The sequence below is a fragment of the Chiloscyllium punctatum genome, chromosome 46 (assembly GCF_047496795.1).
Source record: "Chiloscyllium punctatum isolate Juve2018m chromosome 46, sChiPun1.3, whole genome shotgun sequence".
Taxonomy (NCBI): Eukaryota; Metazoa; Chordata; class Chondrichthyes; order Orectolobiformes; family Hemiscylliidae; genus Chiloscyllium; species Chiloscyllium punctatum.
The window spans coordinates 64,195,510-64,209,557 of record NC_092784.1 but is presented as its reverse complement, the minus strand read 5'-3'; the positions used below and the strand labels follow the sequence as shown (position 1 = coordinate 64,209,557).

Below are 14,048 nucleotides of genomic sequence, written 5' to 3'. Positions count from 1 at the left end.
TGCAGTCATTGTTTTTACCTCATTGATTTTAATTCCCTGGAATAGTCATGAGTGGCTCCCTTCATCACGTCTGCTCCAACAAAGCATGTAACCCATGTTCCCCTTCCACCCTATCTCACTTTTACCCTGATACAGAGTCGAGAGTGTGACGCTGGAAAACCACAGCAGGTCAGGCAGCATCTGAGGAGCAGGACAGTCGATGTTTCGAAGGGCTTATGCCCTTTGATTCTCCTGTTCCTCAGATGCTGCCTGACCTGCTGTGCTTTTCCAGCACCACAGGTTTCAACTCTGATCTCCAGCATCTGCAGTCCCCACTCTCTACTCCTTCACCCTGAGACAATCAACAGCACTTGTTAGTATGTTCTTATTGAACTCTCAAAGGGCCTTTGTTGGTCATAATTGGGGGAATCTGGCAGGTATTCCCCTGTTCCTACATTCCTGAACATTGACCAGCATTGCAAAATTAGCATGCTAGCCAATGCCAGTTTTTTTGACCTAGTCTGTTTCTCTGTCTTCCACTAGTAGTGTCAGGAGGAACATTTCCATACTGTAAATGAATGGAAGACAGATTATATCTGTGTGCATCTCTCTCTGCCTCCTTACTTTTCTATCAGTTTCTTTTTCCTGCGTTCTTTCTTGTTCAGTGATGTGTAACCAAGTTTTCTGATTGCAGATGATGATGATGATGATGATGATATTGATGATGACGAGGATGATGGCAACAGCAGTGATGAAAGTGGTGACATTGTCACAAGAGCAGTGTTAAAACAGCAATCACAGCAGATTGTTGACTGGAAAACCAAAAGGAAGACTCGACCGAAGAGGAAGAAAGTAAAGCACAAATCAGTTCAAGACTGAAGCTCTCTTAATCTACTCTCTTTGTCTACTAGACTTGTTGTGCATCTGTGCACACAGATCATAACAATTAATAGTAAGATAACTAGTAAAATATAAACAAATGTTTTCCTCACCACTGATGTTAAACTGACTCGTCTGTAATTTACAATCTTTATTTAACAAGGGCAAAATGTTTACAAGTCTCCAGTTTTCCAGCACCACTGTTGAATCTAGAGAAGATTAGAAGATTATTGCCAGTGTCTCTGCAACTTCCACTCTCTCTCCCTTCAATATCCCAATCAAAACCCCACCTCCACTCCACAATCCAGCTGTAATTGAGGATAGAGTAGATTAACTTAACTGTACCATAGTGCTGTTGGACTACGGAACTCGGGAGCCCCAGTTAAATTAGTTGTGCTGCTAATGCAGTAAAAGCTGCCAGCCCTGCTGCACACTCCAGTTCAGCCTGCAGACAAGCTTCATAGTTTTTAAACATTTGATCGTGCCCATTCTTTACTGAAAGTAACATCAGAAAGGATTTTGCAGCCTTTTACCTGCATTTATATCATGTGCCTGGGGTTTTAGATATGGTGAGAGTTGGAACATGACTCTGCTTTTCTTGGTAAACTGTTTGTGTGAGAGCTTTCTTTTAAATTATAACGGATAAAACATTTTTAATTGTATTTTCCATGTTTGGTCAGATTAAATTAGACTCAGAGCTTAAATACTGATGATTTGTCCTTTAAATTGCTTACAATTGTGTGGAAGATTCAGCTGATGATACAACTTAACCAGTCAAATTCCAAAATGAAATCTGATTTTATAGATCATAGACAGAATTTTCCCAGCTCTTGAACAGCACAGGTATTAGATTCATAGAGATGTACACCATGGAAACAGACCCTTCGGTCCAACCCATCCATGCCGACCAGATATCCCAACCCAATCTAGTCCCATTTGCCAGCACCCGGCCCATATCCCTCCAAACCCTTCCTATTATATACCCATCCAGATGCCTTTTAAATGTTGCAATTGTACCAGCCTCCACCACTTCTTCTGGCAGCTCATGCCATACACGTACCACCCCTGCGTGAAAAAGCCGCCCCTTAGGTTTCTCCTATATCTTTCCCCTCTTACCCCAAACCTATGCCCTCTAGTTCTGGACTTCCCCACCCCAGGGAAAAAGACCCTGTCCACCCATCCCATCCATGCCTTGGTGAATGAGTTAGGAAAATAAGGTGAGATTGACTGAAATGAGCTTTTCAACATCAAGAAGAAAAAGACTAATTCTCCAACCAAATGCTGAATGGTGAGATGAGAATCTTGCTATGGAGTGCCAATAGGTTTATTGGATACTAATAATACCTAATCTTATCTCACTAATATGCAGTTTCCCACTCACTCAACAGGAACTAGGTAGCAACAAATCCTGTCATGCAAGTCCGAGTGAGTGCCTGGTGACTCCAACTCACTGCTTGTTTCTCCAGGACTCCATACTGTACAGCAGTCACCACATCTAAGGGCACATTCCATCGACTCCAAGTACATGCAACCTCCTTACATGAATATTGACATTGGACTTGTACCAGCTGACCACACACTCATAGAACATTTCTGACTCACTTACAACATGAATCTGCACTTCAATGTTGCAGCTTGGAGCACACCATCAATTTTCATTGTAATACGGCTGTGGGCTGGATGAATTACCCAACTCACTGAGTGTAACAGACTATATCTCAGGATTCCTCTCCTAAACTCTTAATACTTACTGACTTTGTGCCTGCTTAGATGCTCTCAGAATCTCTGCCTTGCCTGGTCTTAATTGTGTTGCCTTGTTGCTGCATGGCCGCAGCTTAAATATTCACAGCCCTTCTGTCTTGCCTTGCCATTTACTGTGAGCACAAAGCCAAACAACCTATCAATGTTTTCGAAAGTCATGAGGTTGGACTATTGCTGTATGGCACGTGCTACATCAATCTTACACCTTGACAAACAAACTGCATGTGCTTCATCCAACTGACACATCTCAATGAATGAGTAGAACTCATTCAAGTCAGGATCCAGTCTTCAGTCAGAGAGTCCCAACACAGTAAATCAAAGGCAGTGTCTGCTGTCAGTCTAGGAGCATGAACACAGTCAATTGGTCACTTGGGACAGTCAGATAACATTACTGTCCAGGGAGTGGTCATGTTCAGCCCTGTAGGGCCAGTGCAACCAGGTTGGGGAGTTGTAGTAAGTAACTCAGGAAACTGCACAGACAGCAGTCAGAAGTCTGGTTAGTCGTCATTTGGAACTATCCATCCAAGTTATTCAAGGTATTGGCTCATGGTCAATCCTGGGAATCTGTCCACAAACTGTCAAAGGAAGGGCTTCTCGAGACTGCTGTTCTGATAGAGAAGCTGTGGAACTCAATAGTGGGGATTGGAGGTACCATGCTAGAATGAGGAGTGACAATTCTGAAGAAGGGCAACTCAAAATGTATGGTGGAAATAATACTGGATGGAAGGGAAAGGGGCAACATATTTGTGTATGGAGAGTGGTTTGGGGGAAATCAATAGTCAGCACTACCATTGATGGAGCCATAGTGCACTGACATCACAGTGTGGAATGCCTGGGGCTCAGAGATGAAAGTGGGAAAATGAACATGTTAATAAATGTTGATTGGTGGGAACTTGGGAAGACCAAAGCTGATAAGTTTGTCAGAGAGGGCAACCAAGAAGGAGATTTGAAGATTTCAGAGGTCACCAAGATTGAGAAGCTGAGTCTGTTACACACTGCAACTGCTGTCTCCTTTCATCAACATCAAACCAGAAAGTGTGGAGATGAAAATGACTGCCCCTGAGTGATAGAGTAAATGAGGGAAGGGCTCTACTTTCATGTGATCTCTGCCATCCTGAAGGGCAATTAAACAGACACCTAGACAGAGTAGGTGAAAGACACCTGTGATCACAAAATGCTCTATGTGAACCTTACACATTGAGAGGCTAAAATCAACTAGTCAAAAGTGAGGACTGCAGATGCTGGAAACCAGAGTCTAGATTAGAGTGGTACTGGAAAAGCACAGCAGGTCAGGCAGCATCCGAGGAGCAGGAAGATCGACGTTTCGGGCAAAAGCCCTTCATCAGGAATGGAGGCCTTACACATTGACCTACTGTTGTGAGTACATATCCTGGCCTGAAGCACTCTTTAAAATATCATGCAACATTATGAATCAATCCTACTAATGGCTTTGATGTAGTGTATTCCAGCCTAGAAAGTTTCTAAGGGTCTAAGGTGGAGATTCAGAGGAACAAATGGTGGTGACTGCTCTGACTTTTATGTCAGAAATTCCTGGCAACTAGTTTCTATCTGGAAAGTCCTTGTGTGATGTCTTACCTGATTTTCTCAATGTCTAAAATTTCTCACCATGTCTCACATCATTCAAATACTAGAAACTCTATTTCTCTCCCCACAGATACTGTCAGATCTGCTGATTTTCTCCAGCACTTCCTGTTTTTATTTCAAATCTCTAACATCTATAGTAATTCCCCTTTATATCACTGTGTTAAACTTTATATAAACCATGCTTAGAATACTGTGTGCTGTTCTAGTCATTATATTATTTTAAAATGTATAGACTATAGAGACACTGAGATAAGGTGTAGAAAAGATTTCTCTATATGATCTCAGAAATGTGTATGGAGGCATGTCAGGAAAAGTTTGAATGACTGGTTCACTTTTCTCCAAGAAACTAAAGGACTGAGAGGTAATGTACTGAAGGCCTTTAAACTTCTGAAAAGTGTTAACAGAATAAGTACAGAGAAAATGTTTCTTCTTGTGGAAAAGAGTATAACTTGAGGCTATGAATATAAGATAGTCACCAAGAAATCTAATAGGAAACTCAAAAGAAACATATTTGCCAACAAATGATAGGAATTTGGAATTTGATTGGTTGAAGTGAATAGTACAGATTTGTTTACAGGGAAATTAGACAGACATAAGATGGAGATGAGAATAATGGTTATAAGGTAGACGAAGATGATAAAAGACGAGAAGAGGCTTGAGTGAATCTTGAATACCAGCATGGATTGGTTAATCCAAATGGCCCTTTTAAATGACATATTTTCTGTGTAAACCTATAAAACATGTTATCCTCCTACTTTCTTACTCAAGTGTATTGACCTAACTTTGAATATAGCCAAGTTAATTGCTTCACCACTGCTTATACTGCCTAATTTGACATTCCCAGGACAGAAAAAGCAATAGCGAAATTTTATATTTATACAAATACAGTCTAAAATGGCAGCAAAATCTATCGTATCACAAATTTCAGTTTATCGGTTTATAGGATAGAAATCCAAAGGTCCATTGGATAGGTCCACAGCTTTCCAAGCATGTATGTCCAACATGTCATTCATTGAGATTAGTAGTCCCATAATGCTATGTCTATGCTTATCGATAGAAATAGCAGTAGAGTTTTGAGATGCATTTTGTTGAAGTTACAGTTCAATCACAGGAGAGTTATGTACCCTTAGAAAATCAAAAGCCTCTTGCTTTCCATTATTGCATTTGTAGCTAGCTTCCCAAACGGCCTGTTTCCATACCATAGGGATTTTATGATTCTAAATCTCCAATTTTAAAAAATGTCTGAGTTGTTTTACCTGAATGAAACTTCAGTGATTCTAAAGAGTTAAATTAAAATGTGCTCCACAAAGTTGGGAAATGACAAGAGAAAGAAGTGAAAGTAAAATGTTCACGATACTGGAAGTACGAGTGGGTTCCAATGATCTGCATGACATTACTAAAAACCACAACTGAAAAGTCACCAGTGCAATTGCTGAAAAAAACAAGCAAGTGACTGGAAAGTTCTGTCTTATTTGAACACAGAAAGGTCTGCTCAAAACATTAATCTATGAGCAGTTACTTAATGAATCAGGTAGTCAGGTTGAGAATGGCATCATCTTAAAGGCAATCAGAAATAGATCAAACATTCCTAACTATAATTAACATATTAAGAGTTTGAGAAAGTATTTTAAAATCAAAGTAGGTCAGTTTGAGTCCCTTTACCTCTGATTGCTAACATATACTGACCAGAAATGACCATCATTCACTCTCCATCACTGCATTCACCCCCCAATGTCCATCACTCACTCTCCATCACTACTTTCACCCCCCCAATATCCATCACTCACTCACCATCCCTGAATTCACTCCCCAATGACCATCACTAACTCTCCCATCACTGCATTCACCCCCCAATGTCCATCACTAACTCTCCATCACCTGTACATTCACTCCCCGATGACCATCACCCACTTTCCTTCACTGCATGGATTACATAGTCGTGTGGCACAGGCCACAACACTCTTTAAAATAATACACAATATTATGATTATAGATAAGATTTTAGTGAGTCAGGATTTGTTACAGGTGAAATTAGTACAGTTTTGAGATAAGAGTTTCTGGCCCCGAACCGGTCCTGGAGAAATGAAGGCGACGTGGCTGTGTTTTTACTTCCCAGCAATTCGCGGTACAGTTTGCACTGAATCCAACGAGCCATGTCACTGGTGCAAGTGTTGTTTGTACAACATCATCTGATTGCCCTTTGGCGCTGAGAGTTTCCCAATTTGCGGTAGGCAGCAGGGGATCGCCGCTAGAGGGAGGTGGAGGAATCATCACCATGGTCCCAATTTCCCCAGCTCGCCACTCTGTAAAAACTCCCCGAATTCCTGCAACTCTCACTCTGCTTGTGACTAAGAAATAAGGACCTGGAATTTTTACAGTAGGTACAGAGTTTATATTTAGCAACTCATTATATTTTGTGTATTCCAATTTTTATAGTTATGTACTTTGTGGTTCGTCATCTAATCGTGTTTCAAATACTATATCATCTACTCAAAAAAGAAAGTCTGTTCATTTTCCAGAGATTACTGGACAGCCTTGCTTCGGTGACAGATTGTGGACTTCTTACGTCCAGGTATAGAGGTGCACCCACTGTGCTCTTGGAGAGAAAGTTCCAAGATTTTACCCAAGCAACAGTGAAGGAGAATAAACCAGATATATCCAAATCAAGATGTTGCGTGACTTAGATAGGATATTGCAGATGGTGGTGTGCTCTTGTCTTTGCTGTCTCCATAAGAAGGCCATAGATTTGGATGAAGCTGTGGTAAGAGCAGAGTATTTTGTACTATGTGAACACTACTACCTACCACATACCATCCTGATTTGTAACTGTATCATGTTCCTTCACTGTCATTGGGTTAAAACCTCGGAACTCTCTTCTTAACAGCATTGTGGCTGCACACCCTATGGACTGCAGTAATTCAAGAAAGCAACTCACCATCACTTTCTCAATGACAATTAAGGATGGGTCATAAATGCTGGCCTGGCTAATGACACCCATACCTTGTGAACAATTAATGCTGCCACTGTGCTTCAGTTCTGAAGGGAGTTGATGTTTAAGTTGGTGGAAAGAGTAGTGTTTAAGTGGACTGCTATGTCTTGAATGGTGTTGTGTTGCTTGTATTGTTGGAGCTTCACTTATCAAGGCAACTGCAAAGTATTCCATTAGACTCTTGACTTCTGCTTTGTAGGTATGATTGCAGTCAGCAGACAGTTTTTTTCAGTTCCTACTGACATTTAGTTTTATTAGGATTCTTTGATAACACACTTGATCAATGTTTGTTTTGATACCAATGGCAATCACTTTCAGCTCAGCTTGATAATTCAGCTCAGTTGTCCATATTTAGATTAAAGCTGTAATGCCTGGAACAAAACCAAGACTTGAGGACATTAACATTTCTCACACTCCAATGCAGTACTGAGGAAGTGTTGCATAGTTCAAGATGTAATCTTTCAATTGAAGCATTAAACCTTTCAGATGAGTGTAAAAGATCTCAGGAGGCTATTTCAAAGAAGAGCAGAAGAGATATATTGGGTATTCTGGTCCATATTTACCCCTAAAACAATGTTATTAATACATGTTTTCTAGTCATTATCATATTGCCATTTGTGAGAGCTTTGCATAAATTTGCTGCTACACCTCCTATGTTACAGCTGTGACTACATTCAAAACTATTTAATTGGCCATAATTGCTTGGGACTGTCCTGAGAGATACTATCTAACTTATTTTTCTCTGTCTGCATTATGTGAGACGTCTACACTTTTATATAAAGTTACGGCATTATGCTCCACTGTAGCATTCCCTGTAATTCTCATCCCAGCTGTGCAGGCCTCCAAGATCCCTGCATGGCAGGAACATCTGGAGCTGAAAGTCAATGCTGTGATCAGCGTATGTGGACCTTTGGAGCAGCTGTACATACATGCAGCCACACAGCTTTGAGGGAATGGTGCTCTACAGTATATATGCTGTCTGCTTGTTCTCCATATAATGTTATAGTGTTATATAACCTGTACACTACAACCATATATGCAATTTCTGTTTACAGGATATGTATTATATTGTATCCTTGGCCTGTCTACAATTGGAAATGAAAGTAAAATATAGGTTTACCAAATTGACTGCTGGGGGGGCAGGACTGATGTGTGAGGAGAGATTGAGTCAGTTCAGATTGTATTCATTGGAGTTTTGAAGAATGGAGGACTCTCAGATCTCAAAGTCATAGGATAAATAAGCATACCCTTTGGTCCAACTTGTCTGCACTGACTAGATATCCCAATCTGACCTCATCCAATTTGCCAGCATTTGGCCTATTTCCCTCTATACCCTTCCTATTCAATTCACCAATCCAGATGCCTTTTAAATGTACCACTTCCTTTGACAGCTCATTCTATACATGCAGCATCCTCTGCATGAAAAAGTTGCCCCTCAGGTCCTTTTTAAATCTTTCCCCTCTCATGTTAAATCTACGTCCTCTAGTTTTGGACCCTCCCACCCTAGGCTATTCACCCTATCCATGCCCCTTATGATTTTATAAACCCCTTTAAAGTTAGCGAGTTTTGAGAAGATTTGTAGCTCAGATTGAGGTTCTGGATGTAAGCTTGTTCGCTGAGTTGGTTGGTCCGTCTTTAGATATTTCATCACCATGCGAGGTAACATCATCAGAGCCTCTGGTGAAGCACTGGTGGTATGTCCCGCTTTCTATTTATGTACTTAGGTTTCCTTGGGCTGATGATGTAATTTCCCATTTGGTAATGTCATTTCCTGTTCTTTTTCTCAGTGGAACTAAACATGAAATGACATCACCGACACAGAAAATAACATCACTGATGCAGAAATGACTTCACCAACCCAAGAAAACCTAAACACATAAATAGAAAGCAGGACATAACACCAGCACTTCACCAGACACTCACTGATGATGTTACCTAGTATGGTGATGAAACATCTGAAAACAATCCTTCCAGCTCAGCAAACAAACTTACACCCAGAACCTCAATAAAGTCACTCCTCAGCCTCCAATGTGCCAGGGAAAAAAAACCAGCCTATTCAACCTCTCCCTATAACTCAAACCCTCCAGTCCTGGCAACATCCTTGTAAATCTTTTCTAAACCCTTTCAAATTTAACAACATCCTTCCTTCTCTCAGCCCCCTTGTTCCCTCCACTTCAATATCTGATGAAGAGCTTCTGCTCAAAACATTGAATCTCCTGCACCTCAAATGCTGCCTGACCAGCTGTGCTTTTCCAGCATCACAATTTTCAACGCTGAACCCCAGCATTTGCAGTCCTCACTTTCTTCTAACATCCTTCCTATAGAAAGGCGACCATAATTGCACATAGTGTTCCAAACATGACCTCACCAATGTCTTGTACAGCTTCAACATGACCTCCCTACTCCTATATACAGTGTTCTGAACAATAATGGCAAGTATATCAAGCGCCTTCTTCACCACCCTGTCTACCTGGGACTACACTTTCAACGAAATATGATGCTGCACTCTAAGGTTTCTTTGTTCAGCAACACTTATGACATTACCATGAAGTCCTGCTCTGATCTGTCTTTCCAAAATGCAGCACCGGGCATTTATCCGAATTAAACTCCTTCTGCCACTCCGCACCCCATTGGCCCATCTGATTAAAGTCCCATTGTACTCTGAGGGCACCTTGTTTGCTGCCCACTACACCATCTATTTTGTGTCATCTGCAAACCTATTATCCATAGCTCCTATATTCACATCCAAATCAGTTCTATAAAAGACAAAAAAACAATGGATTCAGCACCGATCTTTGTCACACACCACTCTTCACAGTCCTTCAGTCTGAAAAGCAACCCTGTACTTAAAAACCTATAAAGTCCTAACAGGACTAGACAGTTTAGGTATAGGGAGGATGTTACTGATAGTGGGAGAGTCCAGACTGGGTGTTAAGGTTAAAGGACAAACCTTTTAGGACTGAGATGAGGAGGAATTTCTTCACCTACAGAGGGTGAGACAAGGTTTCACAAGGTGGCTGAGACCAAAAGATTACATGTTTTCAAGAAGAAAGTAGATATAGCTCTTGCAGCTAAAGGGATCAAAGGATATTGGGGTAGTGCGAGGGAGGTTGTAGACAGGATCAGGGAATTGAGCTTCATGATCAGCCATGATTATAAAGAATGGCTGAGCAAGCTCAAATGGCTGCTCCTGGCTTCGATGTTTCAAAGATGTGGAGGTGCTGGTGTTGGACTGGGGTGGACAGAAGTAACAAAACCCCAGGTTATAGTTCAACAAGTTTATTTGGAATCACAAGCTTTTGGAGCACTGTTCCATTGTCAGGTGAAGTGAGTTTCTATATTTCAAAGATTCTGTAGAATCTTCTGAAGAAAAGGATACAGTTTTCCCATTATTCTGGTCAACATCTCACAAGAGTCAAATAAATGTTCTAATAATGTTTCTGTTTTGGGGGCCTTGCTGTGTATGAGTTGGCTACTAGGCTTCACATATAACAGCAGGAACTACAGCTCTTGGCTCTGCAGTGTTTTGAGATACCCTGAAAGATGCTCTATATAATATTTCCTTTATTGTATACATCAGAATCACTGATGTATTATAGCACAAAACGAGACATTATGTCTATGTCAGCTTTCCAAATGAAAATCTCACTACTTTCTCCCCATAGCCTTGTATATTTTTCTCCTTTTCAAGTAAGTCTAATTCCTTTTTTAATATCTTGATTGAATCTGCCTGCACTACACTCTGTTCTGGATGTAGGTTTGCTCTCTTACATCCAGAACCTCAACCAGAGCTACAAATCTTGTCAAAACTCAATCACACTCTGTGGCAGTGCTTGGCTCTGTTTCCTTTATTTCTTCTCTTTTTAAAAAAATTCTAGTTTTGTTTTTGTATTTTAAGATGGCACCATAGAATAATGACTTTCTACACCTTTCACTGTACTCCTGTTCTGAGTACATGTGACAATAAAATCTAATTCTAATTCTTCACAAAGTATCTGTACAATGTAGAGTTCTGGTATAAAAGAAACATTTACATAACTACAATATATTAGTCATGTTTTGACTATGGACTCTCCTTCAGAAGAACTAAAGGCCTCCCCAAAGTTAATCTGTCTTTTCATTTCACAGTATCACAAAGCTACTGTTTATTTCCAACATTGTGTTAATTACAGATTTCCAATTTTGGCAAACTTTTTATTTCCAAGTTTATAATATGGCCTCATATCCATTGTTGTTCATAACAGAAAAATCTTCAGTCCTGTGAATGGGTTGCATCGCTCTAAAAGAACGGCAATCAAAGTACGTGAAGTTCCACATCTACATTTTAAAATGTGGTTGTACTGCTGTTCTGGCAGTGTTTTCATGGCCTCAATCATGCCTGATATTTGCAGCTGTAACGTCCAGATTACTGATAGCATCTATCTCTCATCTTTAGTTTTTAAATTACTTTTGTACGAGTATTCTCCATTTTGTATTTCATTGATCTTTTACTGTCTTCAGCATCTATCTTTGCCATCTTCTCAGTCTATCACACGTTGAACATTTTTACTAAGTCTAAAATAGTACATTAATCCAATTCCTGACAGTGGTATTTCTTTTAAGAACTTTGGAAACATTGGATGATGAAAAATGTAACCGAATCTGCAGAGGCCAATCACAGGATTGTATCATTGACACACATGTGGAGAATTGACAGTGCCTCAATTGTTCCTCTATGACAGCACCACATGAACATGACAATGCCAAAATGCCACAGCGACCCCCACAGAAGTTGGATAAGCACATTTCATTTGATTCAGTTTGCGAAATAGGAGCTTCGCAGAGAACATGTGCAAAAATTGGATTGTTGCAGTTATAAGCTTTATGCGATTGTTATGCCTTGGGACTGTGTCTTTAATTTAGGAATTTGTGTTGCAGACGTTTCGTCCCCTGTCTAGGTGACATCCTCAGTGCTTGGCAGCCTCCAGTGAAGTGCTTCTGTGATGTTTCCTCCAGCATTTGTAGTGATTTGTATCTGCCGCTTCTGGTTGTCAGTTCCAGCTGTCCGCTGCAGTGGCCGGTATATTGGGTCCAGGTCGATGTGCTAATTGATTGAATCTGTAGATGAGTGCCATGCCTCTAGGAATTCCCTGGCTGTTCTCTGTTTGGCTTGTCCTAGAATAGTAGTGTTGCCCCAGTCGAATTCATGTTGCTTGTCATCTGAGAGTGTGGCTACTAAGGATAGCTGGTCGTGTCGTTTCGTGACTAGTTGGTGTTCATAAATGCGGATCGTTAGCTGTCTTAGTGTTTGTCCTATGTAGTGTTTTGTGCAGTCCTTGCATGGGATTTTGTACACTACATTGGTTTTGCTCATGCTGGGTATCGGGTCCTTCGTCCTGGTGAGTTGTTGTCTGAGAGTGGCTGTTGGTTTGTGTGCTGTTATGAGTCCTAGTGGTCGCAGTTGTCTGGCTGTCAGTTCAGAAATGCTCTTGACGTATGGTAGTGTGGCTAGTTCTTTGGGTTGTTGCATGTCCTCATTCCGTTGTCTTTCCATTCGGCATCTGTTGATGAAATTGCGGGGATATCTGTTTTTGGCGAATACATTGTATAGGTGTTCTTCTTCCTTTTTTTGCAGTTCTGGTGTACTGCAGGGTGTTGTGGCCGTTTTGAATAGTGTCTTGATGCAACTTCTTTTGTGTGAGTTGGGGTGGTTGCTTTCGTAGTTCAGGACTTGGTCTGTGTGTGTGGCTTTCCTCTAAACCTTTGTGGTGAATTCTCCGTTCGGTGTTCTCTGTACCATCACGTCTAGGAATGGGAGTTGGTTGTCCTTTTCTTCCTCTCTAGTGAATCGGATTCCTGTGAGTGTGGCATTGATGATCCAGTGTGTGTTCTCTATTTCTGTGTTTTTTTGTCATCCACATATCTGACCCAGAGTTTGGGTTGAATTTGCGGTAAGACTGTTTGTTCTAACCTTTGCATTACCGCTTCTGCTATGAGTCCAGAGATGGGTGAGCCCATGGGTGTGCCGTTGATTTATTTGTATATTTGGTTGTTGAATGTGAAGTGTGTTGTGAGGTACAGGTCCAGTAGTTTGAGTATGCCGTCTTTGTTGATAGGTTCCCCGTCTTGTTGTCTGTTCTGTATGTCCAGCAGGTTGGCTATTGTTTCTCTGGCTAGGGGTTTGTCTATAGAGGTGAACAGTGCCATTACATCGAATGAGACCATAGTTTCTTCCTTGTCTATGTGTATATTTCTGATGATGTCCAAGAATCCCTGTGTTGATTGTATAGAGTGTCTGGATCCACTGATCAGGTGTTTCAGTTTCTGCTGTAGTTCTTTAGCCAGTTTGTGTGATGGTGTCCCTGGTAGTGACACTATGGGTCTGAGTGGGATGTCTGGTTTGTGCACTTTAGTTAGTCCATAGAATCTGGGGGTGTTGTTGCTTTCAGGTTTCATTCTCTGTAGGTCAAACCTGTTTATTACTAGAGAAGAAGAAAAGGACAACCAACTCCCATTCCTAGACGTGATGGTACAGAGAACACCGAACGGAGAATTCACCACGGCATTGTTCACCTCTATCGACAAAACCCCAGCCAGAGAAACAATAGCCAACCTGCTGGACATACAGAACAGACAACAAGATGGGGAACCTATCAACAAAGACGGCATACTCAAACTACTGGACCTGTACCTCACAACACACTTCACATTCAACAACCAAATATATGAACAAATCAACAGCATACCCATGGGCTCACCCATCTCTGGACTCATAGCAGAAGCAGTAATGCAAAGGTTAGAACAAACAGTCTTACTGCAAATTCAACCCAAACTCTGGGTCAGATATGTGGATGAC

General features: G+C 41.0%; 2 protein-coding genes across 4 annotated transcripts in view; one reads left to right on the top strand and one right to left on the bottom strand.

The window, feature by feature from the left end:
- The window catches only part of odad3 (outer dynein arm docking complex subunit 3), a 36,952-nt gene extending 35,982 nt beyond the window's left edge, over positions 1-970 (top strand). Inside the window, exon 13 of the mRNA XM_072564509.1 lies at positions 674-970. Coding sequence (XP_072420610.1) covers positions 674-858 — 185 coding nt within the window. The 3' untranslated portion in view covers positions 859-970. The remainder of the gene's footprint in view (positions 1-673) is intronic.
- The window catches only part of acp5a (acid phosphatase 5a, tartrate resistant), a 98,434-nt gene that overhangs the window by 65,872 nt on the left and 18,514 nt on the right, over positions 1-14,048 (bottom strand). The window lies entirely within an intron of this gene.